Genomic DNA, 24,369 nt, shown 5'->3' with positions numbered 1-24,369 from the left:
AAAAGTAGCGAGATTGGACTATTTCAGAAACGGGAGGAATATTTAGGCCAGAGTTTAGACGTATAAGGGACCGTTTAAGATGATTAGGTTTTGAAGTCGGTTGATGTTAGATTTTTTTTTTTTTTTTTAGCGCTTCGAGCTGCTGTACTCCATATGTTTGTCAAGGTGTAGTCTGAAAAATCATATTTGGTAACATGAGTGGGTAGTGTTGTACAAGTAGAGGGAAGATTCTAATACTCTTGTGTGAAATTAATGTTAGAGTGAAGGCAACTACATCTGTTTGAACATGTGTAGTGAGTCTATTACGTATCATGCGTAGATTGTTACTCTTAATTCTTTCTTCAATTAATCATCAATCTTTGATGGTAGATAAAAGTCCAAAAATCTATCACGAGTGCAGTAAAACATCGTACTAAGACGGATAAATATGGAACTTGATTTGAGCTATGAATATAAACAAAACGAAAAAAAAAACTTATATAAATTAAAAGTGTGCAAGAAAATTTGGTGATTTTTAACTATTAAAGAAAAATAGAAACAAATTTCAAGCAAATTTTTGACAATCAACCCCCCCCCCTTATTACAAAACTGTCATCGGAATACTTTTAACCTATAATTTTATTAATTCCACTTGTTCTGTTTTATTGTTCAGGTGCTGGACGCAAATAATTGTGATTATGAGCAACGAGAAAGGTTTCTATTGTTATGTGTTCACGGTGATCCAAACACTGATTCACTAGTCCAATGGGAGATTGAAGTATGTAAACTGCCAAGGCTATCCTTGAACGGTGTACGCTTTAAAAGGATCTCTGGTACGTCTATAGGTTTTAAAAATATTGCCTCAAAAATAGCAAATGAACTTAAACTATGACTCGCGCCGAGCTTGTCCGCGGCGACATAGCAGCATCATCATCATCATCATCATCCACACCGTGGCAAAAATAATACTCTACTACAACAACAACAACAACCACTCCCGCCATGCTTCGCCTATAATACCACTTCCTCCATCATGACTACGTCATCAACAACATCATCAACAATATATTATAATATTAATATAGATTATAATGATAGAAGAAATCAACAGTCTTCAGTTGTAAGACCATTGTCAACTCGACCTCCCAGTAACTTTCCACGGCCCATGTCGTTTAACGTGTGATCTTAGTATATATAATTGCATATATACATAATAATAGTAAGTATATATATATATTTAAAGAAATATATATTGATATAACTTTTATATAAGGCTAATTAAAAAAAAAAAAAAATACAAAACAAAAATTTAAACTAAATGTAATGGACCATCAAATTTTTTTGGTTTTCTTTTTCTATCACAGTGGGAATTTCACTGTTTAATAATTACGAAACAATAAAATATTTTGAAAAACAAAAATATATATGTAATAAAAAAAAAATATTGCATGAATGAGCGTATAAAATGTGATTCTTGTGAATGGATTTTTTTTTTTTCTTTTGTTACTAACTAAATATAGATGCCTTCTCCAGGCCTCTTTCTTGTAAATAATGTGTTTATTCTAAGAACTTTTCTCTGTCCCCCTCACCACCCCTCAATAAAAGAACGTAGAAATCTCAAAAAAAAGAACAATGAAAGAAAAAATGAGAAAACAAAAGATTATAAACTCATATACGGAAAAATCCCGAAAGAAAAAGTATACATTTACAACAAAAAACAAAAAAAAATGGGAAAAAACAAATATTTATACAAAATATAATAATACTTACATATACATGTATATATCCAAACAATATATGTATAATTTAGTAAAATAAAAAATGAATAATAACTATTAATAACAAACGAAGAAAAAAATTTTTTTTGGAATAAAATGAGAGTAAATATATAAAATAACATTGTTTATAAGGTTATAAGTGTATATTCAATAAATAAATAATTAAAAAAACAAAAAAATTAACCTGGAGTGTGGACATTTTTAATTATTTATAAGAATTTTTAGATAAATATATTTAATTATTAATAAATAAAATCCAGTATTTGTAAAAAATAAAAATTGTGCTATTCTATTTGTGAAACTTTAAAAAAAAAAAAATTGGAGTAAAAATTAAATAATAAAAATACAATATGGATACGGGTCCAATTTGGGACTGCGGAATGTTTCCAAAAATTAAAAGATATAATGCTGAAAGAAAAAAAAATAATTAAAATTAGGCGATTTCTTTTTTTTTTTTTAAACATTTTTTTTTATTTTAAGGGATAAAATTGTGATATATTTTGGGAACAATATGGGCTGGATACTGTCTCTCACCATAACTGTTGCTATTTCTAACAAAACTCCTGGCGGCATCTGATGTTGTTTTTTTTTTTTTACTTTTCCCTGATTGCAAATGAAGGAGATACGACGTACACATGGTTCGCGGGGGCTTGGAATCCTGTGAATTTCTTGTGGATTAGGATTCCCCCCCTCCCTCCCACCCCCCTCCTGCAGGACTCAATGCAGGAAAAAACCTGTACACTAAAAAGTACAAGGGAACCCAGGGGGAGAGAGATAGTTGGCTGGACAGAGCCGGATTTTATGAGACTGGTCTTAAAAAAAAAATTGTAATGAGAGACAGTTTTTAAAATCAAATTAGTTTTATCACCCTTTTTAAGCTAATACTTTACTAGAAATGATAATGAAAGAACCTGGGGAATCGTACTGAAAACTTTTATAGCGTCAAGAATTACTTTTTCATCAGAAGAATCCTTTTCCTCATAGCCACAGATCTGAAATTCTGTTTTGACCAATTTTCTCGGAATCGCATCATTTGTCTTGGATCTCAGTAGCATTTTCCCCCGCCCCCGCCCTACACACACAATTTTCTTCAGAATTTTTTTTTGTTTTCTTCTGATTGGATTTTCCTTTAAACACACAGTTTCCACTGGTTAGTAGATTTTTCTTTTAAAAAAGTAAATGGATGGAATTCATTTGGGGTGCATCGCTTTCCCCCCCCCCCAAGTGATTTCCAAAATGGCCAGCTTTTTTTTTTTTTTTTTTTTTTTTTTTTTTTTTTTTTTTTTTTTTTTTTTTAATTTTATTAATCTCACAGTAATGAGGAACTGCGCACGTGCAGAAGTCTGAAACGAGATGCAGCCCTTTTTTTGGGGGAAGAGAATTATAGTTAGAAACCATGTTAGATCCAACATATATCATCAATTTTCCTTCTTTTTCTTTTCTTGTCTTTGTCTACCTTAGTTTTTGTACTTAATTAGTTGGTCTTCGATTCAAGAATTTCCCCTTTTTTTTTCTATTTTATTAAAAAAATTAATAAATAATAAATAGAAAAATAAATCAAGACATTTGAAACGCTTGGAAATTTTGCAGAAATACACACAAAGAATTAATCGTCTAAAAAACAAAAAACAAAAACTTTAATTTTTTGTTAATAGAAATAGAATGAAAAAGCCAAGCATTAATTTTTATACCTATTTGCATTATACAAAACGAATACAAAAATCTATATTTGTAGATTTTGCAGATAGGGTTACAAAAAATATAAAAAATAAAATATATGTTTTTTATATATATATATAGAGTAAAAACTCCATCACTGAAAAAAAAGAAATGTAATAACATTTTTTTTAGAAAATTGTTTCTATTATTGATGCTATTATTGCTAATTATAAATATATTATAACCCTTGTTTAATAATGTACATTTGCACATAAGTTTAGCTAAAAAATAATAATAATAATAAAAATACCTACTTTTAAAAAGCAAACAAAATAAAAAAAATATCATAAAATACTTCAAAAAAGGAAAGAGGAGCACGTATTTTTGTCGAAATAAACGTAATGACAACAAAATTTGTATGTACTTGAAACAAAAAAAGGCAAACATAAAATTTTTTTGATTTTTTGTTTAGATAATCGTAGTTTTAAAAAAATAAACAATTTTTTGAAAACGATCCAAGAATTTGTTTTTTTTTTTTTTAAGCTCAGGGATTGGGTTTTTTAAAAGCAATGTTCTAATGATTAATAAAATTTCATAAAACTCTATAAAAACAACAAAATGGAACATCAATATTTTTATTTATTTTTTTAATAATTTTTCTAAATTAATATTGCTCATAAAAAACAATTTTCGCTTCATTTTTTTTAAGTGTGCAAATGCCAAGTAAGTTTCTGCGTTCAAAAGAAGTGGAAGCCCCGGCAGTTAGGGATAAACATTCCCCTGGCAGTTTAACTCACGCCACCCCGGCAATGCTCTCCTGGATTATAGGGGAATCGGAACACTCACAGAAATTGTAGGGAAGAATGGTAGTCGGATAAGGTTTATTGACCCACTTTCTTAGGATTCTGTACAACCCAATCTTTCGCTCAACACCCTTCTTCCATGATATACATTCGATTGCTGTTCTTGTTTTCCTAAGACGGCTATAATAGTTCGGTGAGTTGCCGCGCTCATCCTGTCCTGTCCTAGCGCATCCTAACTCTTAAAAATAAAAAAAACCTCCCACAGGAACTCTCCTTAATATCAATTTCCTCCCTCCCTTACTCCCAATGCTCCTCCTGGATTAAAGGGGAATCTGAACACTCACAGAAATTGTAGGGAAGAATGGTAGTCGGATAAGGTTTATTGACCCACTTTCTTAGGATTCTGTGCAACCAATCTCTTGCTCAACACCCTTCTTCCATGATATACATTCGATTGCTGTTCTTGTTTTCCTAAGAAGGCTACAATAGCAGGGTGAGTTGCCGCGCTCATCCTGTCCTGTCCTAGCGCATCCTAACTCTTAAAAATAAAAAATAAAACCTCCCACAGGAACTCTCCTTAATATCAATTTCCTCCCTCCCTTAATCAAAGTGCCCTTACTCAAATTTTTACCCAGCGAAAAAATTTTAAAGTTTTTCTAGCTTTTCAAAAAAAAAATCAGAACGTCGGAAAGTTTAGAGAAAATTATTTGGGCCAATTTTGTGGAAAATCTCTAGCGCAATAGAGTGCCACTTCCGGATAGTTCGATTAACCAAAAATATTATGGCGCCCCCCTAGAGACTAGCATTCCTAAAAAAGAAACACCAATTTTGAACTATATCAGATTTTATGTTGAAAACACACACTTTTCTTGACAAGGGGCCCCTTTAAAGGTTTTAGTTTTTCTTATGGTAAAAATACTGTAGAGAAAATTTGACGTGATCATGATAACTTCCTGCTTACGTCTTGTCAGGAGCACAGAAAAATAAGTAAATAAAAAAAATTAATTTACTTTTAAATTCAATTTTTATTTCAGACGTTTTCAAACAATTTTTCCCCGCTAATTTTCTTGATGCAGTATGTATTGCATTTTCTTGACATCCCTTTTTTTCAATAAATAAAGTTACACAAAGATCGGAAAATACAAAGAAAATTTAAGCATATTTTTCAAATCAACCATTTTTTTTTTAAGCCAGAACATTGCAAATCCCAAATATTTCTCTTCAAATTAAAATTTAAAAAATCGTGCTCAGTTTTTATAAATTTTTGTTTTTGTACTCGAGTAGGAATTTTTTTTTTTTTTGTATTTAGTACGTCTTTGTAAATATTGTCGCACAGAAAAGAAAATTGCTGTTTTTTTTATTTAATCCTTTCTTTTTCTTTAATGTTTTCTTTAAAGATTTTATCCCTGAAAATTAGCTAAGAGAAAATAATATAGACAAAATAATTTAAAAAACAATAATCTCTTTATTTAAAATTTAGTACTGTAATTTAAATAAGAAAAACAAAATTTTATGTACAGTTTTTTTTTTATTAGTTAATGTTTTTAAATATTGTCTGATTTTGTTTTAGTTAATTCACAACTTCTTTGGCAAAACATTAAGTCCAAAAAACAAAACAAAAAATCCAATTCAATTAAAGCTATACTAAGGACAGAAACTCCAAAAAAAATAAAAATTTGTATATATTAATTTAAATTAATTGAGAAAAAAAAAGGAGATTAAATAGTTGGAGACAATAAAAACGTATGGAGTGGAAGATTTTGAAACTTAAAAATGAATACCAATTACCGAATTTCTTTATGAAATAATAAATAAATATTGAAAGTTTAGATTTAAAAAAAAAAAAAAAGTTAATATATAATATATGTATATGATTTTTCCATCAAATTATCATATAATGTATATGTAAAAAATAGATAGATCGATATTAACCCATTTTTTGATGTCTTCAACATTAAAACAAAAAATCTGTGAATACAAAAAAAAAAAACAGTAACATATGATTGTAAAAAAAAAATTAATAATAAAACATAGATAAGTGTTTTCTTTAAATAATATATAATAATAATTTTCGGACTTGATTTTCATTTCTATAAAATTATGTTGAATACTCACTCAATATCGATTTCGATTTCTCGACACTCGATTTCTCTTTCTACTGTCGTGAGGAATCGATAACAGTATTGGCTAAAATTTAAAAAAAATCGTATTTGATCGTTGAGCTGTCTCGGCTTTCGTAAAGGTAGTGTGAAGAGATTATAATTATCATTTGTTGGAGAGTACAATTGTGTGCAAATTGTGCAACCAACTGTAAGTATTCAAATCAATTAATTCGCGAACTAATGCAAAAAAAATTGCCTACAATCTTATTTATATATTTAATTAAATATATAAGTTATATAATTGCATATTCTTCTAATCTCAGAAATATAATTAATTCTTACAAACTTAAGGTAGTTCGTAAAAGCCGTATAGACTTTTTAGAAAGAATTTGATTTTCTTAAATCGTTGCTTTATTTTAACGTGATTCGTCTTCGTTGCTGGTCTTCAATCTGCAGAAAAAAAAAACTCGATTTTCCTTTACTAGCCTCTCCAATCCCGTTTATCAAAGTGGCTAGACAATCACTGCTGCCCAATATTCAATGCTCATTAACTCGCTTGGTATTTTCGATATCTTATTTCGATATATCAGAAGATATTGACCAAAACACATGCATTGGCGAAATTAGGGGGCCATAACAGTTTATGGTTGGATCCCTGTAAAGGGTAATTTTAATGTAATGTGTGGTTATATCTTTCCAAAATTGTTTTTCTGTGATTAAATAAGTTACTAAAATCTTGATGTCCCGTTTAGTTTTTCTGCTAAAACCAAAAGACCTGAACCCTTTTTCGTGAAAAGTTGATTGAATGATCGTTTCTTAAAAGAAGAAAGAAGATTTTCTTACGTTTTGTTACATTGTTACTGGGAAGTATAAATACTTCGTGTCGAAAATCGGAAAAAGTATTTTTAATCACGTACAGCTAAAAGAGAAATGTCATGTGAGTATTTAACATCAGATTGTTTATTTCTTCTTTTAACGAGATTTTACTTTTACTCATACCATCATCAATTTGGACATCGTTAGTGTAGGAGTGCTTCTCCAAAAATTAATTGTAATTTTTGAATTAAAATCTTTTTTAAAAAAATAAAACTATATTTCAGTCATTGCAGAAAATGTAAAAAAATTATTTCAAATTATTTATGATAAAATTTTGTTTTTCATTGTCTTTAATTAAACAATTTTAATGAAATTATCACGGATTCAGGGCAGGGATTATTTAAAAAATAAAAAAGAATAAAAATTTAATATTTATAAACGCTTTAATTGTATGAAAAATTACAAATCGTATGTATATTTATCATTTACATTATATATAAAAAAAATAATAAGATTTTTTGTTACCGTTTTAACTTTTAAAAAAAGGAAGAAAATAACTTAAAACCTTTACATAAAAATTTTTATTTTGGGCTTAATTGTTTTTATTATTATTATTATTATTGACTAGCAGAATGATCTCCAAGCATACAAATTTTGTTCGTTATTTTATGACAATTTTATACAACAAAATTATATAACATACAATTTCTTCCCCTACTTTACAACATAAATTTTGCGTCTTTTTGTAGATAGTTTTTTCTTAACTCTTTTATAATTGTACAGCTTGTACATTAATTCCTTTCTTTTTAGTTTACTTCTATTTAAAAAAAAAAAAAAAAAGTCGAAAGAAATATAAAACTAGCTTCAAAAGCCCCATTATATATATTTTAATAGACACATGTGATTTTGTTTCTTAAAATAAAGGATCGCATTGGAAGGTGAAGGTAAAAAACTTGACTGTAGTTTCAAAAAAGAATAAAAATGAATTTGTAATAAAACTTAAAAAAAAAAACTAATATTTTCATCAGAAATAAATTCTTTGCTCCTCATATTTATTTTATTTTAAAAAGTCAAAATAATAGAGAAAGATTTGTGCCCTTTTGTTAAGTAGATTATTTAGTTTTCGAATTTTTTCCCCAAATGATTTTCCATTGGTTTTTCCTATACTTTTGTTCTTTCAGTACGTATATTTTTCTTTTTAAAGAAAATATTAATCAGTGTTGTTATTAATCAGTTTACTGTTGTTAGATTTTTTTTTTTTTTTCAAAACTAACAACTGGGTTTACGTAAATAAAACATCTCTTAAATCAAAATTCCGAGTTGGAAGGTTATTACATAACCTAAGTTTGGATTTTCAGAAAGGTTTTAGGTTTTGTTTTTTTTAAATGTTTAATTTTAAACTTGTACATGAAGTATGTTAGGGCTAGTATTTAGTATTGCGCTTTTTCATAAGGGAATATCGATTTTTAGTACTTCGAGTAGGTGCGTATTTACATTTCCTTTAACAATTATCATTTTTATTTTATTAAGTGAACGTGTGCATAATATAGATCAATTTTTGTATCGATTTAGGAAAATTTTATTGCGTAAACACTGTGCTAAAGTGAAAGCTGTGTTAGATTTACAAAATTTTTGTTCTTATATAAACCGGAAAAATAAATTAGATTCCAGGCGTCATATCATATAAATTAAATTACTCACATGAATTTTGTGCTTCCTATTTGTGCAGTTATCCAACAAATATTAATTTTATAACTTATAACTGGGAGATAAGATTAGTTAAATTTAATTTCTTACATTAAAAAAAATAAAAGAAGTTAAGTGTGTTACTTATCTTGGTATTTTTGTCATTTATAAAATGGAATAGTATTTATCAGTTTGTTTACTTCTCATAACATTTTATTCGTAAGTAAGGAGGTTTTAAGTGTTGATAACATTTTGAATAGAAAATTTATTTTTAATAAAGTTGAAACTCGACGCCTTTAACTATTCGTTGGCTTCACTATTTTAAGGCGATACTTTTAGGTTTCTAGTTCTTTTTTTCGAACTTCTATCGCCCCCAACCAAAATTTCGGCACATTTTGACACCGTCATTCACGAGAAATTTAATTGTATACAGACTACAAATATTTCTACTCTAAAAATAACAACTAACATTGATCTAGATGTCTTGATGAATTTAATAGATTTATTTAAAAATCTCGAGATCTATTTAATTTGATAGCATCAATTAATAATGCTTTTTTTCTAATTATATTCTCTCCTTATCTCTGGACTGAATGACTCGATTTAATGATTTGGGAACTTCCAATTATTGGGAGGATTAAAGCTTAATATTCTGTATTTTATCAATTCTTTTTTCTTTCATATTCTTTATTCCTAATAGATAATCCATTCGTCTCAACTTGCATATCACGCAATTTTGTGTTAAGCATAAATGTGAAATATTGATTGAAGTTAGATTCGAGGAAATTTTACTTTCTGGTCGTCAATGTAAATTTTCTGAACTTTTTTTTGCTAGCCCCGTACAAGTCTGTTTTTTGCACTTCTTCAGCCCAAAAATTAAAACCTCTTGTCTTGTTTCACTAGAAGCTTCCAGACCGTTTGATAAATCTCAGTATACTAATACTTTTCGTACAGGACTTTTATAAGCGTGATTCAGCAAACGCTTATCTTGTCTGCATTGCTTTCTATGCCAATATATCCTATTAAAGTGACGTTTTTTTTCCCCATTTAGCCTACTTACCTATAGTTTTTCAGTCTAAACCTTTAAGGCACATTAAATTGCTTTTCTAATGTCTCCATGTTTGAAGAAAATCTATTGAATGGAAAAGCAAATTTTACCAACTAAATTTTTAAATTTAATCTTCAAATTTGAAGAGGTCGTTAGTAAATTAACAATTTTAAAGATAAAACTTTCCCATGATTTGCGAAAATTGATTTCATGAAGTGAATGTCATTACGATATTCAAAGAAGAAAAGTGTGAGAACAATATTGGAAAATCGAATTCTTTGAGCAAAAGTCAAGAAAATATGAATTACATAATTTATAATTAAGTGATGACTTTTCGATGGAAAAGGAGTTCAAAAAATAAAAAAAGGTAAGTTTCAATTTTTTATAATTTATGCTAGCTCTGGAATTATGTAAATTTTTTACTTTTTAACTAGCCAGAGTATTACTGAGATTTATAACTAATGCCTCTTAATATCGTGATAATCTACATACTGAAAAAAAGTTAAGAGTAGTTTATCTAAGTGGGTTTTTTACTTCTTTATCTGTTACAAGGATTACAAGCCTTTAGGGAAGGGGTCCGGCAATGTCAAATCTCTTGAGAGAGTTGTCTCCCTCAAACTCAGTTCAATCTAGCAGCCCAGTCAGATTAAGGGTTTAACCTCGGAATGGGAGATAATAAGCTATTAAATCTTTCGTTTTGGCATTTTATAAGTTGGCTCAATAGTCTCGTAGAATCATCACTGGAAATCAGTGGTCAAAGGTCATCACGATAAGACTTAATAGCCAGAACAATAAATGGTAAATTCTAGCGAAACTATGGACCACAAAACTAAGATATTAATTCGAAGAGGAACCAGACCTACGACTGAAACCTTGTTAGGAGATTCCTAAACTCATCTTAAGTCAATTATAATCATTATTAACACTGTGCTATCATTATTTTGTTCATTTCATCTTAATTTTAAGTTTTTTAAGGCATATACAAACAGCCGAGTAAAATTTTAGTAGTACTTTACGTTTAAAGTACAATTTAAGGAGTATTAATACTTTCGTAGTAGACAAGTATTTTTTTTTTTTCTGTCGATCCTAATTGAAACAAAGATACAGGTTAGCAATTGTAGATTTTTGCGGATATGTATCGTTTTTATCCGCATTTCTCGTACAAAATACGTTGATGTGTTAACATCTGGGAGTATTTGCCCTTTGCAGTGACAAGTTTAGAGAAACTAACTTGCATTGTTAAAGCACTAATTGTCGCCAGAAGTGCACTTTTCACCTTCTCTCCAGATCTTAGTTGGTGGAACTGCGCTAAGTGTTTATGGCATTCAGTTTTTAAGTCGATCTCGTCTGGTAACACAAGTATACAAATAGCTTTTAGTACAGTACCCTTGGGTAAAATGCAGTCATGGCTTTCTTTCAACGAGTAAACTACAATAGTTCGTATGTTATTCTTTCATTGTTAAATGATGATCTTTCATCTGGACAATTTGTAGAGAGCTTAATGTTCATCACTAGCCATAACCTCAACAGCTGTTTCTTATTCAACAATAACAAAAAAGTTAAAAAATGTAACTTTTTCCCAGCTGGACATTGAATTGAACTTTTTCCAAAATACCTTGCTTAGAAGTATTCGTTTTAAACTCATCTTCAAAATATAAATGATAAAATAAATTTTTTGTTTATGCAAAAATCTTGGTATAAGTAGTACACTATTATAGCTTTTTATTAAATACATTTAAAAAAAAAATAAGCACTTATTTTAGAAATTACTTTCTTTGGGGGGGGATCCTTATTTAGAAAGTATCATTAAAAATTTATTACAACATTAATAAAAAATACTGTCTATATTTATTTACAAAACAAAAAGTATCTAAAAATTGTTTTAAATTCTATTGCATCATTTTTTTAGTTCCTTTTGGTGTGGAGCAAGTATTTCTTATTTTATATTAAATAGAAGTATTCAGTTTTTCAGCAATTCTCGTAATTTTTTTTGTTTTAATACGTGAATTTTTTATACAAAAAAAAGAGGTACTATTAGTTATTTTATTTTTTTCTATTAGCTGTATTTTACAATTCGTCAAAAATAATAATTAACCATTGTTACATTTAAATCAATTCTTTTATTTAAAAAAAATTCTGTTAAACAATAGTCATTTATATACAGGGTGTTCTTTTTAAGACGGCTCAAATGCATTTCATGCTTAAACGGTTGATCTGAGCGAAAAATGGTAGAGGAAAACTTTGTTGCCCGTCACCTCTAGTTTCAGAATATGTGACTTGATTTTCGATTCCTGCCCGCATACGCGACTGACGCGCGACCAAAAGTGAGGGTTCGCAGTTTACCCCCATTTTTATATACACCGTTTTAAAGAGTATAAAAAGTTATGAAAGTAACCGGAAACCGCAATTCGATATCTTCAAAATTATAGGTGCTAGGTGCATTTCAAAATCTGGTATTTATTAATCATATTTTAATTTTTTTAACTTGTTATCAAAGAGAAAGAAGAGCACGCGATAGGTCATTTCTATGTATTTTTTCATCCCCGTTCTACTAAAAATATTGCCAAGGCCGTAAAGCTAGTCTTAATATCGGGAAATAAGTAGTTTTCCGAGTGATTGTTCTAAGAAATATCAAATGTTAAGAGCTTTAGATGTTCTCAAGCATACACAAAATGTCTAAAAATTAATTTTACATCTGTTACAAACAAGAAGGTTTAATAATTATTTGGTAATTTTGGGAGAGTTGCGTTTAATTCCCAAAAAGATTGGAAACCTCCTGCCACATATTTAAGTGATCAATATCTTTCATGTAAAGGATCAAACTTATTCCTTAATTTAACAAATAATGCACTTTACACAACTTCTGAAGCATGTACTGTGGCTTCAAAGGAGCCTTCTCTGGCTTGCAAGCCAGGTTAGCCAGGAGGTTATCAACTGTTCTCTGTATCTGAGGAGGCACCTTTGAAAGCACAGTACATGCTTCACAAGTTGGGTAAAGTGCATTATTTGATAAATTAAGGAATAAGTTTGATCCTTTTGTAAAAGATATTGATCACTTAAATATGTGGCTGGAGGTTTCCAATTTTTTTGGGAATTAAACGCAACTCTCCCAAAATTACCAAATAATTATTAAACCTTCTTGTTTGTAACAGATGTAAAATTAATTTTTAGCCATTTTGTGTATGCTTGAGAACATCTAAAGCTCTTAATATTTGCTTTTTTCTTAGAAAAATCACTCGGAAAACGACTTATTTCCCGATATTAAGAAAAATACTAGCTTTACTGCATTGGCAATATTTTTAGTAGAAAGAGGATGAAAAAATACATAGAAATGACCTATCGCGTGCTCTTCTTTCTCTTTGATAACAAGTTAAAAAATTGAAATATGATTAATAAATACCAGATTTTCAAAATGGCCTAGCACCTTTAATTTTGAAGATATCGAATTGCGGTTTCCGGTTTCTTTCATAACTTTTTATACTCTTTAAAACGGTGTATATGAAAATGGGGGTCAACTGCGAACCCTCACTTTTGGTCGCGCGTCAGTCGCGTATGCGGGCAGGAATCTAAAAATCAAGTCACATATTCTGAAACTAGAGGTGATGGGCAACAAATTTATCCTCTACCATTTTTCGCTCAGATTAACCGTTTAAGCATGAAATGCATTTGAGCCGTCTTAAAATGAACACCCTGCATAATAACCATTTCAAAGTACAAAAGTTTTCTAATTCCGGATTTTTTTTTAAACATACTTAATTCTTCGTAAAATACTGCTCATTTTTTTTATTTTAAATTGTAGTTAAAAAGAAAATCAAATAAAAAGATACATATGAAGATTTACTGAAACTAAACAGCTGTTTTGAGTTTATACAAAAAATAAAAATAAATAAAATAAAGGATATCTCCACTATCTTGTTGTACTTAATAATAAAAAGAAAGAAGTGCATCTCATGATAAATTCACTTTCTTCTTCTAAGTGAACTTATTTTTTTTTTCTGTCCGTTTTCCTAAACAATTCACTTACTTTTTACATTTATAGTTTCACCAGGGTTCACCTTTTGAAATGCGAACATCGTATAAATTGCTGGAAAATAAAAAGTAAGACATTGTAAAATAAATTTTATTAAAATAGAAAACAAAATTTTAAAGAATTCTTGATTTTGTGTTTTGTTTTGGTTGCAAAAACAGTAATAACTAGATCAGAACAAGTTTTTATTAAGTATTGATTTAAATTAAGTCACCAGAAATATAATTTTTTTTGTTTTTTTCGGTGTCCCCCTGAGATTAGCAAGATTTTTGAGCTACAATTTGTAAGCAATTGCTTATCTACTTAGCTTTTTAAAGCAAAGAATCGGCAAAAGAAATACTAGATCAAAACCCAAAATTTGCGAATTTCTAGTTACTAAAAGAAAAGTAGTGGTGGCCCCCCCGTAATTGTGCAATATTACAAAAAAGAACAATATTTATGCAAATTTCTAATCACATACCAAAGATTAGAAAAAAAAAAGAGTCAATCTTATTGAATAGTTTTAATAAATTTAGCACGCCTACTCAACCTATCGATCTTTACGGTCATCTTCGGCTTTTAAAGTTTTTTTTTTTTTTTTTTTGCACTCCCACAGCTAGGCCATTTGCGTCAATTATTACATAAAATTTAAACTTACTAGGAATTAACCAATAAAAAATGTTTTAACGCGATAGAATTTATCATAATTAATTTATTAAAAATAATTTTCAACTTATTACTCTGCGCGCTTCGATCTCAAGACTTCCTCTTAGTCGGTAGTGTTTAACAGTAAATAAAAATTGCTACTTCATTACGTCACTTACTACAGACTTCCCATTCAGATTTTGATAATGTTCCTATTAATTTCTGTCCAGGATATTCTCTAAAATATTCTTTGGCATCTGAATAATCACTCCTCGGACCAACAAGTTTTGCATTTACTGGTGGATACGTCTGTGAATTTTTAATAATAATAAACAAATTATAGTGTTGTCTTAATATTATAATCACTTGATAATTTATTTTGATAAGATTTACCTCTAAGGCGCTCATGTGCTGAAGAAGACTTTCCCCTTTTCTTTTCATTTCTTCGTAATAGTTTTGAAACCTTGCTCTTTTAATTAGCTTTAATCCGAATTTAGCTGCTAGTCTGGAATGTTATAAAGTAATTACTAAATAATATTCTTTTCTTCACTTGAACAACGTTAGGATGAATGAATACCTTCCTGATTGTCGATGAAGTGACTTTTTAACAGAATTTAACAGTTTACCGAGCGCGGAATGTGAAAAAGTATTGCTTAACCCGTTGCCGCAAATGACGGCTATAGCCGTCCGATCTTTGTTGATATGTAGACGAACGACGTCTATAGCCGGCGTGCACATTTTAATTAATAAAAAAAAGTACAGCGTTAGTACGAAGTGTACTAACGCATACACTTGTTAATTATTAAATTATTAAAGCAAATGCTGTATAGTCGTCACGACGGTCATAGCCGTCATTTGCTCTGGAAAGAGAAAAAATGACATGATGAGCAAATGACGGTTATAGCCGTCGAGAGTTTTTTTTGGAAAAACCGTGGCCAAATGTGATAATTTTTACTTCCAAACATACAACTTACACTTGGTTCCATCTGGCAGTCATAAACAATTGAGAAAAAAAAAGTGTGTTTCTGAGCAAGTGTGCGGCAACGGGTTAAGGAAACAAACTGCCAAACTAAAGTAGAGGACATTCAATGGTAGCTAGTCTGGTAAGATACAAGATAGCAATAAGCTGAAAAAATTACAGAGCAGGTGAGCATTTTCAACTATCTAGGATATCGAATTTTCTATATAGACGACACAGTCGTCATATCCGAGAGAAACTGCATAGGTTTCACACAATTTGCAGCACCATAAAAAGGATGTTTGGGGGGAAAAAAATGCAGCTAAAAATCATTCAATTAAAGTTTTTCAAGTTTTTGCGTGGCTATTCCCAACTCTTCTGTAATCCTAGACTGCTTACCTCTGCAACCTAAAGAACTCGATGGTAAGATTGTTCACACCTATACTATAGGCGGATTTAAGACATTAAAAGGAAATAGAATTGTGGACTTTTGCTTCCAGATTAGAGAATTTGTTGTTTGCTAATAGAAATCGCAGCCGGATGAGTAAAACAGCCATGGGGAGCCTTAGATGACGTAGATTAGTTACGTGGTATCACCATACACACACATTTATCTACACCTAGCCTTTGTTCTAAACATCGTACGAAATCTAAACCTTGGCTTTTCTTACCTTTCCAGTGTTGGAAAATGAACTAAATATTCTGGACAGTCGACTACTTCATGCAAATGAAAATTATACTTTGCTCCAAACAATGGATAAGGTTCAGGCAAATCTTCGTCAAAAGTAATTGTAAACACTCTGTTGCCGAACCAATTCTGTCTAGCTTTTCTTTTTCTACCACTATAAGAAAAAAAAAGTACAATATATTAGGAAATATGGACCAAAATGAACTTAATGTTGAGTTGATGCTAAAATTGTGAAGTTCTACATTAACGTTGGAGATGTACAGATGTGTATGAAAATTTTTAGCTCCGGTATCTTCTTTTGGATGAGTATAACTACGGATGTTCAGCCTCACAGGCTACTTGATAAAATGAGCTAATGCAAGTGAATAATCATGCTTTCTTCCATAAACACTAGTTCCTTCCTGGGCTGAAAATTCGACGCACCAATTTTCACCATCTTTAATAATACTGAATGTTTTAGCTATGACAAATAGCTATTCAGGAAGCTTAGCTCTTTGGAGACAAACACCGGCAGTTCTTTAATGAAAAACTTAAGAAATTCTGTTTCCATTGCTCTGAGGAAACTAAATAACACGTAATTTGGACTCTTTAATCTGACGTTTAACTGGACCAGCAATTACGAAGCTTCAGCAATTTTTTCCCCATTCTTTGTTGCAAATGCTCCAGACTAGATTGAAATCTTAATAAGTGATGACTTCTTTGCACTTTGGGTTACTCCGCAACGGAGCTTTGTTCCGCTCCAACTCTAGCTTAGGTGGATTAGTGTTGCAGTAATAATGATTTTATGAAGCTCATGTAGGCGAATACAAAAGCATCTTAAGAGAAGTATTGATGCTGAGAGAGATGCATCTCTGCCGTCTTTACCCGTACCTGCATAGTCCAATCACAAATATATAAAATCATACACAAACTTTCCATCGCCACCATCAAAACTATCCTGTAAACGAATTATTAACTAGAACATCGCGATATTTTTTTTTTTTTGCATCAACCCAATCATTAAACAAACAACTTCAAATCATGTTAAATAATAATATAAAAAAAAAGAGACTACTTACACGATGTCCACAGCGTTGGGAATAGTTCCGATAAAGTAACCTCCAGGTCTCAGGCAATCCGAGACATTATGGAGCATTGTCTCAGCTTGTGTTAAAGATTCAAAACAGTAATGAAACGAGAATTGACAACTCACTAAGTCAAATAATATTGTTGGATCTTTATATTTAGTACGCAAGAGTACCTGGAAATTAAAAAGCTAAGTGGTAAAAATGAAATTCTGTTTTGGTCGATAATTTACAGCAGGAAGAATGTTTGGCAATGGTCAGAGAAAGTCTATGTTGGAAGTGCTATTGGTGATCTTCGTTGGAGCTGAAGAACCAAACCCCTTCAGGGCTTATTTTAATGACCAAAATACAGGACTGTAAAATTGTAAGCCTAACTGTTGAAAATGTGAGTAGGTACGCGTATTTGATATTTGCCCGTCTTCACACGCATGTTCATGACATCCCTTTCCGGATTCGGAGTTTCATCCATCACCAGAGTAGATTAATCAGTTTACTTCAAAATGAAACCTTATCCCCCTTCTTTCATAAATAAATTAATACTTTAAATTCTTCCAGAAAATTTTGTAGCTTTCTTTGATTTTTTTCATTTCTCACATACGTAGACCATTTTTTCAGACTTACGATAGCTTAAAACTGTTATTTCCCATGAATACAAGAGTAGAAAATTTGACATAAGCGCAATTATGTCCCTCGATTAAAGTATAAAAAAATAAAAACACAACCCAACTTACTCTTGTACAATCTGCAACAATGAATTCACCAGAAAACATATACTTATTCTTAGCTTTAAGATCTTCATGACGTTTTTGACAATCGGCGACTGCATTTCCAGCAATGTCGGCACAAATCACATGACTTACATTTCCTTTTTTCCATTTAAGTAGATCACCACCTTTACCACAACATAAGTCCAAAACTTTCACAGGTTGGCCATGTTTCTTATTAGCCGTAATCGTACTTAAATATTCATCTGTAAAATAAATATTATTAAAATATTGCAACTTCTGATAGAAAAAAAACTGACCTAATTTTGAAATATGCTTGCTTGTAATGTATATAAAATGAACTTAGGCCCTTCTAAAGCACTTAAAACTCAGCTTCAGAACTAAAAATTGCTTGCATGGAACTTCCAGAAATGTTTGAATAAGGTCCCTTATTTTAATGTTATACTATAGCCAGATTTGGGGAACGATGTATACTGACGATCTTGAGAGAGCTTCTTAGGTATAAATGTACACATACATATTTTTCAAGCATCACTTGCATTTAGCCAAGTGCTCATAAAGTTAAAAATTATACAAGACCCTATTTTGATATTTTGGTTAATAACTAGGCTTTCTCTAGAATTATTGTTAACAGTAAGAATATTGGGTATGTAGCAAACATTCAATTTTAATAGTTAATTTCGTGTTTGAACAAAGTTTGAACTAATAAACTAAAGTTTGTTAAAATAAAAGTTTATATCCTTACCAATAAGCATACTCTTGACCCAATTATTAAAATTCCTCAAATATAAAATAGTACTTTGGTTTCTATGCCCCAATCCTTTCTCTTCAATACTATTATAGTGGTTTTCAACAACTGAACTGTTACCAGTATCTTTAGATTCCTCATTTGAATCATTTTGTCCCTATTAAATAAAATCGTAAATTAATTTAATTTTAAAACTACTTTGAATTTAAATCACTTGAACTTACATATTTGTTAGATGTTTGGCTGAATGAAGTTAACGATTGCTCTGAATTAGAAGCATTGTTCCCGCTGAGGGAAGAAGAAGACATTCTAAAATTGATAATTTTAAAATAATTTTTTTTTTTAAGCACTCTTATTTCAGGAAAAAATTAAGATTTCCCGGAAAAAAAGAAACAATATTTGTCCCGTACGTTCTACTTACGTACTTGTCTCAAGCACTGACAACACACAACTGTAACCTTCTTAGAAAGTAAACATATTCGGCGAGAGAACAACTAGTGGTAACCAGAGGAACTACAGCTATAACTGAGGCCCCAAGGAATTAAAGGTGTGCTAAGATTTGTGAAACAAATTTGTAAATTGTACTTTTTATATTTACAAAAACTTACAATGGCCTAATTTGACCTAATGGTCAGGGAAATTCTGAATGTGTATAAGTGTTCAAAGGACTTAGGTTTACAAGTAAAATATAAAGATCCAATAGAGTTGTGTGCAGTTACAAGAGATTCAAAATTTTGAAGTAATTAATTACAAATTTTTTAATATAATTCAAGCACAATAGGGAACTTCCGTTCATATTTTAGCTAAATAAACAACTTCGAAAAAAAGAAGAAGATATTAATGGACAGCGCTTAGTTTTTCGTCATTCTTTTCTTGGTATAGATGTTGCGAATCTTGGCAAGCCTACTCTTAAGAAAGAACCCAAGTCAGTAATTTTATAATACTTCAGTATGAAAGCTGTGGATGTTTAAAATAAAATCCTTGAAATCCTGTAATTGGAATAAGGCACACCGATTTATTTTTTTATAGTTTTTATAAGGCATTCTTAGTGGTTTGAAGGGTCACACTTTCTTTGTGACAGGATTCTGATCCATTAGAATCTTTGACCATTTCCATCGTTTAGCACTCTAATTATAGAAATTACTATTGATCGGATTGGGCTGAAAAGCACATTAAGGAGAAACTATGTGGTAATGTATTTAATGATATTGTTATTTTACTATTAATAACTTCAAATTTGATTTGGTTAACTTGTCAAACTTTGATCATGTTAAAAAAAATTACACAAATCACTATCAAAAAAATGTTATAAATGAATATATTGATGAATGCTATCCACTGCTTAAGGATGTATTTTAACCATAAATTATATGAAGTAAAATTATTTATCATTAGATTTACTTCTTAAAATTTGTTGTTTTTATGTAAAGTTTAAGTATTTATGAGCAAAACGATTTCAATTTATTACTTTTCTCACTTTCGAAATAAGAGGGAAGTCTTAAAGGGTAACATCCGTCTTAAGCCTAATCCTGGTGCCCCTCATATAACTTGCTTCTTGCTGGAGGCTTGAGAAATTGACTGGGACCACATCTCTCCATCTTGCCCGGGGGGGGGGGGGAAGAAGTCATCCTCACAACGTCGTAAGAAGTTTTGAATAAATACTTGAGTGTACATTTTTGGAAAAAAAACTTTCCAAGTTTATTCATTATAGAGACTTACTAGCTTTCTTGCAAAAAAGACACGACAAATCAGTATAGGTTTATACAAGAGTCTATTTTATAGCTGTACTTCAGGTTAATTAGTGGAAACAGCTGGTAGGTCTTAATCTCAGTATAATGTGTTTATTCATTGTAGAGACTTAACTAGCTTTCTTGCAAAAAAGACACGACAAATCAGTATAGGTTTATACAAGAGTTTCAATAGGATGAAAAAATAAATAAATAACAGTTTCAGTCATTATAAAATTTATTTTGCCGAGCTTTCGACCTAGGGACTAGGTCATCTTCAAGACTGTGGTCCCTAGGTCGAAAGCTCGGCAAAATAAATTTTATAATGACTGAAACTGTTATTTATTTTTTCATCCTATTGAAACTATGAATCAGTCACCCAAAAAAAGAATGAACAACAATTTATGCAAGAGTCTATTTTATAGCTGTACTTTAGGTTAATTATTGGAAACAGCTGGTGGTAGGTATTAATCTTAGTAAATTGTGTGGAATACAGGATTTTGGCCTCTTGTCGTGTTTAAGGGAAATAACAAAATATTAGTATCAAATAGTTGCTCTTTGGGGGTCAGGGGCGGCTTAACCTATAGTGCAGGGTGTGCAATGCACACGGGCGCCGCCGTCTCAGGGGGCGCCGCGGCGCTCCCTGAGACAGCTAAGAGCATCGTCTTGGACAATCATGGTACAACAATGATATGACAGAAGCGGCCAGCCAGCGCGGTGGCGGCAGTTATCAAACGCGAGCGCCCAATGGGCGGCTTCTTTTTCGAACATTTTGTTTCAACTCGAAATAAACCTTATTTCACGTATTTAAAGTTTAGAAGCGGCCAGACAGCGCGGCGCCGGTAGTGCGGCGGTGTCAAACGCGAGCGGCTCCTTTTTCGACCATTTTGTTCAACTTAAAATTAACTTTCTTGTTACGACGGCACAGTTAATAGTTATAGTCGCGGGGTGGGGTGGGGGGGTCAGGCCTAGGGGGCGCCAGGGTTTCATTGCATACGGGCGCTACACGAGCTAGAGCCGCCCCTGTTGGGGGTGACTAACCAGCTACGTTTAGCCTTTGCCAATTATGGCCACATGAGGCGTGTTTTACTTTCTATTTCTGGACAACCTTAAAATTTGCTTAAGTAACAAAAAAAAATTATTTTTTTTTATGGTAAACGTACTTTTAGAGAGATTGGTTGTGGAAACATCGTAATTTGTGGAATTCTCTCACAATATATTCTCACAGTTGATTTGCTTGAGGTCCCCCACCCACCACCAAAACACGTGCATTCCGGGGGAAATTTTTTTGGAGAAAATTGCCTTATTAACTTACTCTTATGTAATAATAAATTGCGTAAATTCTGTCATCATTACTTCAAACGTCAGATCTTGGAAATCCTAGGGAAAAGGAGATGATAATTAAGAACAGTAAAATAAAATAAGACTCAGGTTTTTTTTTTTTTTTTTTTTTTTTTTTTAAATAAGTGACTTCCATATTTATTGGCATCTTAAACAAAGACCTTTTTCTTTTTTTTTCTTATATATATATACTTTTTTCTTTTTTAAATTCACTTCAAAACTAAGTAAGGAATGAAAAACCATCAACTAGTTTTCTTTTTTCCAAAATATTTGGTAAACTTTTTATCTTTTTATTAAGATTATTAAGAGGAGCAATGAATGGTAATTTAATTTTTTAATTCTGGCTGAATATTTAGTTAATTTTTTTTTTTTTTTGTTAACAATAATAAATCTACATAAAAGGCACACACAGCTCCAAATATTTGATTTTTATTTATTTTTGGGGAAAAAATGTGAATTTTTTTAATTACTTTTTTCATATTTTAAAGTATTCACTATAACAAATACTTTTGTAATAGTTTATACAAGTTCTTCATTTTATTTTTGATATGATGTCCTCTTAGTTTGTTGAAGTGAAAACAAAAGATTTTGTTATTTTAGTTCTTGTAAACATATTTAGGTAAAAGGTTTCTTTTTATTCATCTTTTAAATTTTGTGTATATATATAAACTTGTATTTTTGTTGTTCTTTTTTTTTAAATATATATTTACAGCACAATAAAATTTTTAAAAGTTGTTTTTCTTCAAAATTTTTTTTTTTTTTTTAAATTACCAATTGATGTAAAAACTGTATACTATTTACATTGAGACTTACAAAAAGATTTTTTTTAATATTATTAAATTTGTTTTATTATTTACTTTTCTTTAATAATAATTAAGACATTTAATTAATTGAGGGTACATCTGTTGGTGTACCCAATGTTCCCAAAATGTAACAGACTTTAAGGTTTTTTTGTTTTTTTTTAAGGTTTTGAAAGAACAATAATTTTAGTTTACTTAAAAGTTTTTTTTTTTTCTTCTTCTTGTGATTACAAAAATATGATGGGATCTAATGAAGAGCTGCTAGCTTCTTCTTGAAACCAGAGAATCCTTCACAGTGTACCCCCTACTTCACCAGTATCACCACTAGCTTATAACAAGCAGGACCATTAATAAAACAGACCCATTATATATTGCGATAAGCAAAACAAAATGTGAAGAGAACAAATTTAGATCACTCCCTTAAAATGGTAAGATTATTATTATAACTCTGCTGCTTCATGTTACTTATTCTATTTTACACGATTTCTTTCACAAGTTTAGTATTTCTTTTTTCTTGATTTTTTACAATTTATTATTTTTGACCCATTCTCTAGCTAAAAGAAAAAAACAGAAGACTCAGTACGATTTGTCGTATTTTAGAAAGCTGCTGACTTGTACTCCGGGCATGAAATTGCATGTCACACTTTTTTTTTTGTAACAGACTATTCTCTCTTGTCCTTTATCTTTTCTTCATTGGATGCAGTCAGACCATCAGTTTTTATGATCCAATGCATAGAATGCTATTCTAATACTAATAATTAAAACTGTCCGGTAGGACAGTTGTATAAGGGTTGATGGTCAAAAACTGCACGAAAAAGCGTAACGTTGAAAAACACCCAACTTTGACAATTTTTTTCTCTTTTTCTATAAAAGATAAAATTCCCAAATTTTCTTTAAAATAAAGGGCAAATCCTCCTTTATGACTGTAATTTTTTGCAACAACCCAGATCTAATAGGTTTTGAGAAAAAAGTTGCTGAAAATGAGCAAAAACGGCTTTTTCAAAAATTGTTGTTGTTCTTGTTCTTGTTGTTCTTCTTCTTCTTCTTGTTGTTGTTACCTTTTTTGTAAACAACGTAGCGCCTAAACGCGTGAACCGATTTTCATGAATGAGGTGTCATTCGATTCGGAATTTTATGTAGATGTGCCTTTTGGGGGTCTCGGCCCTGTACATTGAATGGGAGAGGAGTTAGCCCCCTTTATGTAAGGCCCCCTCCAAAATTATTATTACTAATTACTCTGTAAATCTTGGCCCGATTTTGATAAAATTTGGTAGGATGATAGGGTTAGGGCTCCCCTACCTAACAATAAAGCGACGATCTGCTCTTACACTTGTTAAGGGGAAGTATAGCAATCGTTTCAAATTATCGACACGTGAACCGATTTTCATGAATGAAGTGTCATTCGAATCGAAATTTTGTACAGATTTGTACTTTAAAAGTCTCGACGCTATGCCTCATAAGGAGGGGAGTTCGCCCCACCCAAATAAGGCCCTTTCTGAAACTATTATTACCAATATTTCTACAAAGCTTAGTCCGATTTTGATAAAATTTAGCACGAAGAAGTGATTAAAGCTCCTCTATGTGGCTGTGAAGTGCCATCATGCTCTTACACCTACTAAGAGGAAGTACTGCAATCGTTAAAATTATCAATGAGTGAACCGATTTACATCAATGAATTGTCGTTCGATTCAAAATCTTTGCCTTTTAGGGAGAAGTACTGTAATCGCAGTTTATTTTTCTTGCTCCTCTTAAAAGGAAGTACTGAAATCGCAGTTTAATTTTGCTATTTACGTACA

At 30.7% G+C, this 24,369-nt stretch overlaps 2 protein-coding genes across 31 annotated transcripts in view; one reads left to right on the top strand and one right to left on the bottom strand.

Moving 5' to 3' along the window:
- The window catches only part of LOC141459667 (serine/threonine-protein kinase MARK2-like), a 280,726-nt gene extending 273,335 nt beyond the window's left edge, over window positions 1-7,391 (top strand). For all 30 annotated transcript variants that reach the window (XM_074138998.1, XM_074139004.1, XM_074138997.1 and 27 more), the window contains one exon: window positions 653-7,391. In XM_074138998.1, coding sequence (XP_073995099.1) covers window positions 653-871 — 219 coding nt within the window. In that variant the 3' untranslated portion in view covers window positions 872-7,391. The remainder of the gene's footprint in view (window positions 1-652) is intronic.
- On the bottom strand, window positions 7,064-19,173 carry Rnmt (RNA guanine-7 methyltransferase). The gene is made up of 9 exons (XM_074139031.1): window positions 19,131-19,173; window positions 18,930-19,014; window positions 18,703-18,862; window positions 17,964-18,202; window positions 17,227-17,408; window positions 16,152-16,322; window positions 14,916-15,027; window positions 14,702-14,831; window positions 7,064-13,955 (listed from the first exon to the last, which is right to left on the bottom strand). The coding sequence occupies exons 2-9, from the start codon at window positions 19,011-19,013 to the stop codon at window positions 13,888-13,890; spliced, it is 1,146 nt and encodes a 381-aa protein (XP_073995132.1). The 5' UTR covers window position 19,014; window positions 19,131-19,173; the 3' UTR covers window positions 7,064-13,887.
- Window positions 19,174-24,369: the final 5,196 nt, after the last annotated feature.

Source organism: Rhodnius prolixus, unplaced genomic scaffold (genome assembly GCF_049639745.1).
Source record: "Rhodnius prolixus isolate KJV_2025 unplaced genomic scaffold, Rpr scaffold_17, whole genome shotgun sequence".
NCBI lineage: Eukaryota > Metazoa > Arthropoda > Insecta > Hemiptera > Reduviidae > Rhodnius > Rhodnius prolixus.
Note: the sequence above shows the minus strand (reverse complement) of the source record. Positions and strands in the feature narration are given on the sequence as shown.

Coding starts and splice junctions, on each gene's coding strand:
- Rnmt (XM_074139031.1), bottom strand. CDS start 19,013: ATGTCTTCTTCTTCCCTCAGCGGGAACAATGCTTCTAATTCAGAGCAA. Junction 17,409..17,963: donor TTGTTGCAGATTGTACAAGA/GTAAGTTGGGTT, acceptor TTTAATTTCCAG/GTACTCTTGCGTACTAAATA. Junction 15,028..16,151: donor CATTTTCCAACACTGGAAAG/GTAAGAAAAGCC, acceptor ATAACATTCCAG/ACTAGCAGCTAAATTCGGAT.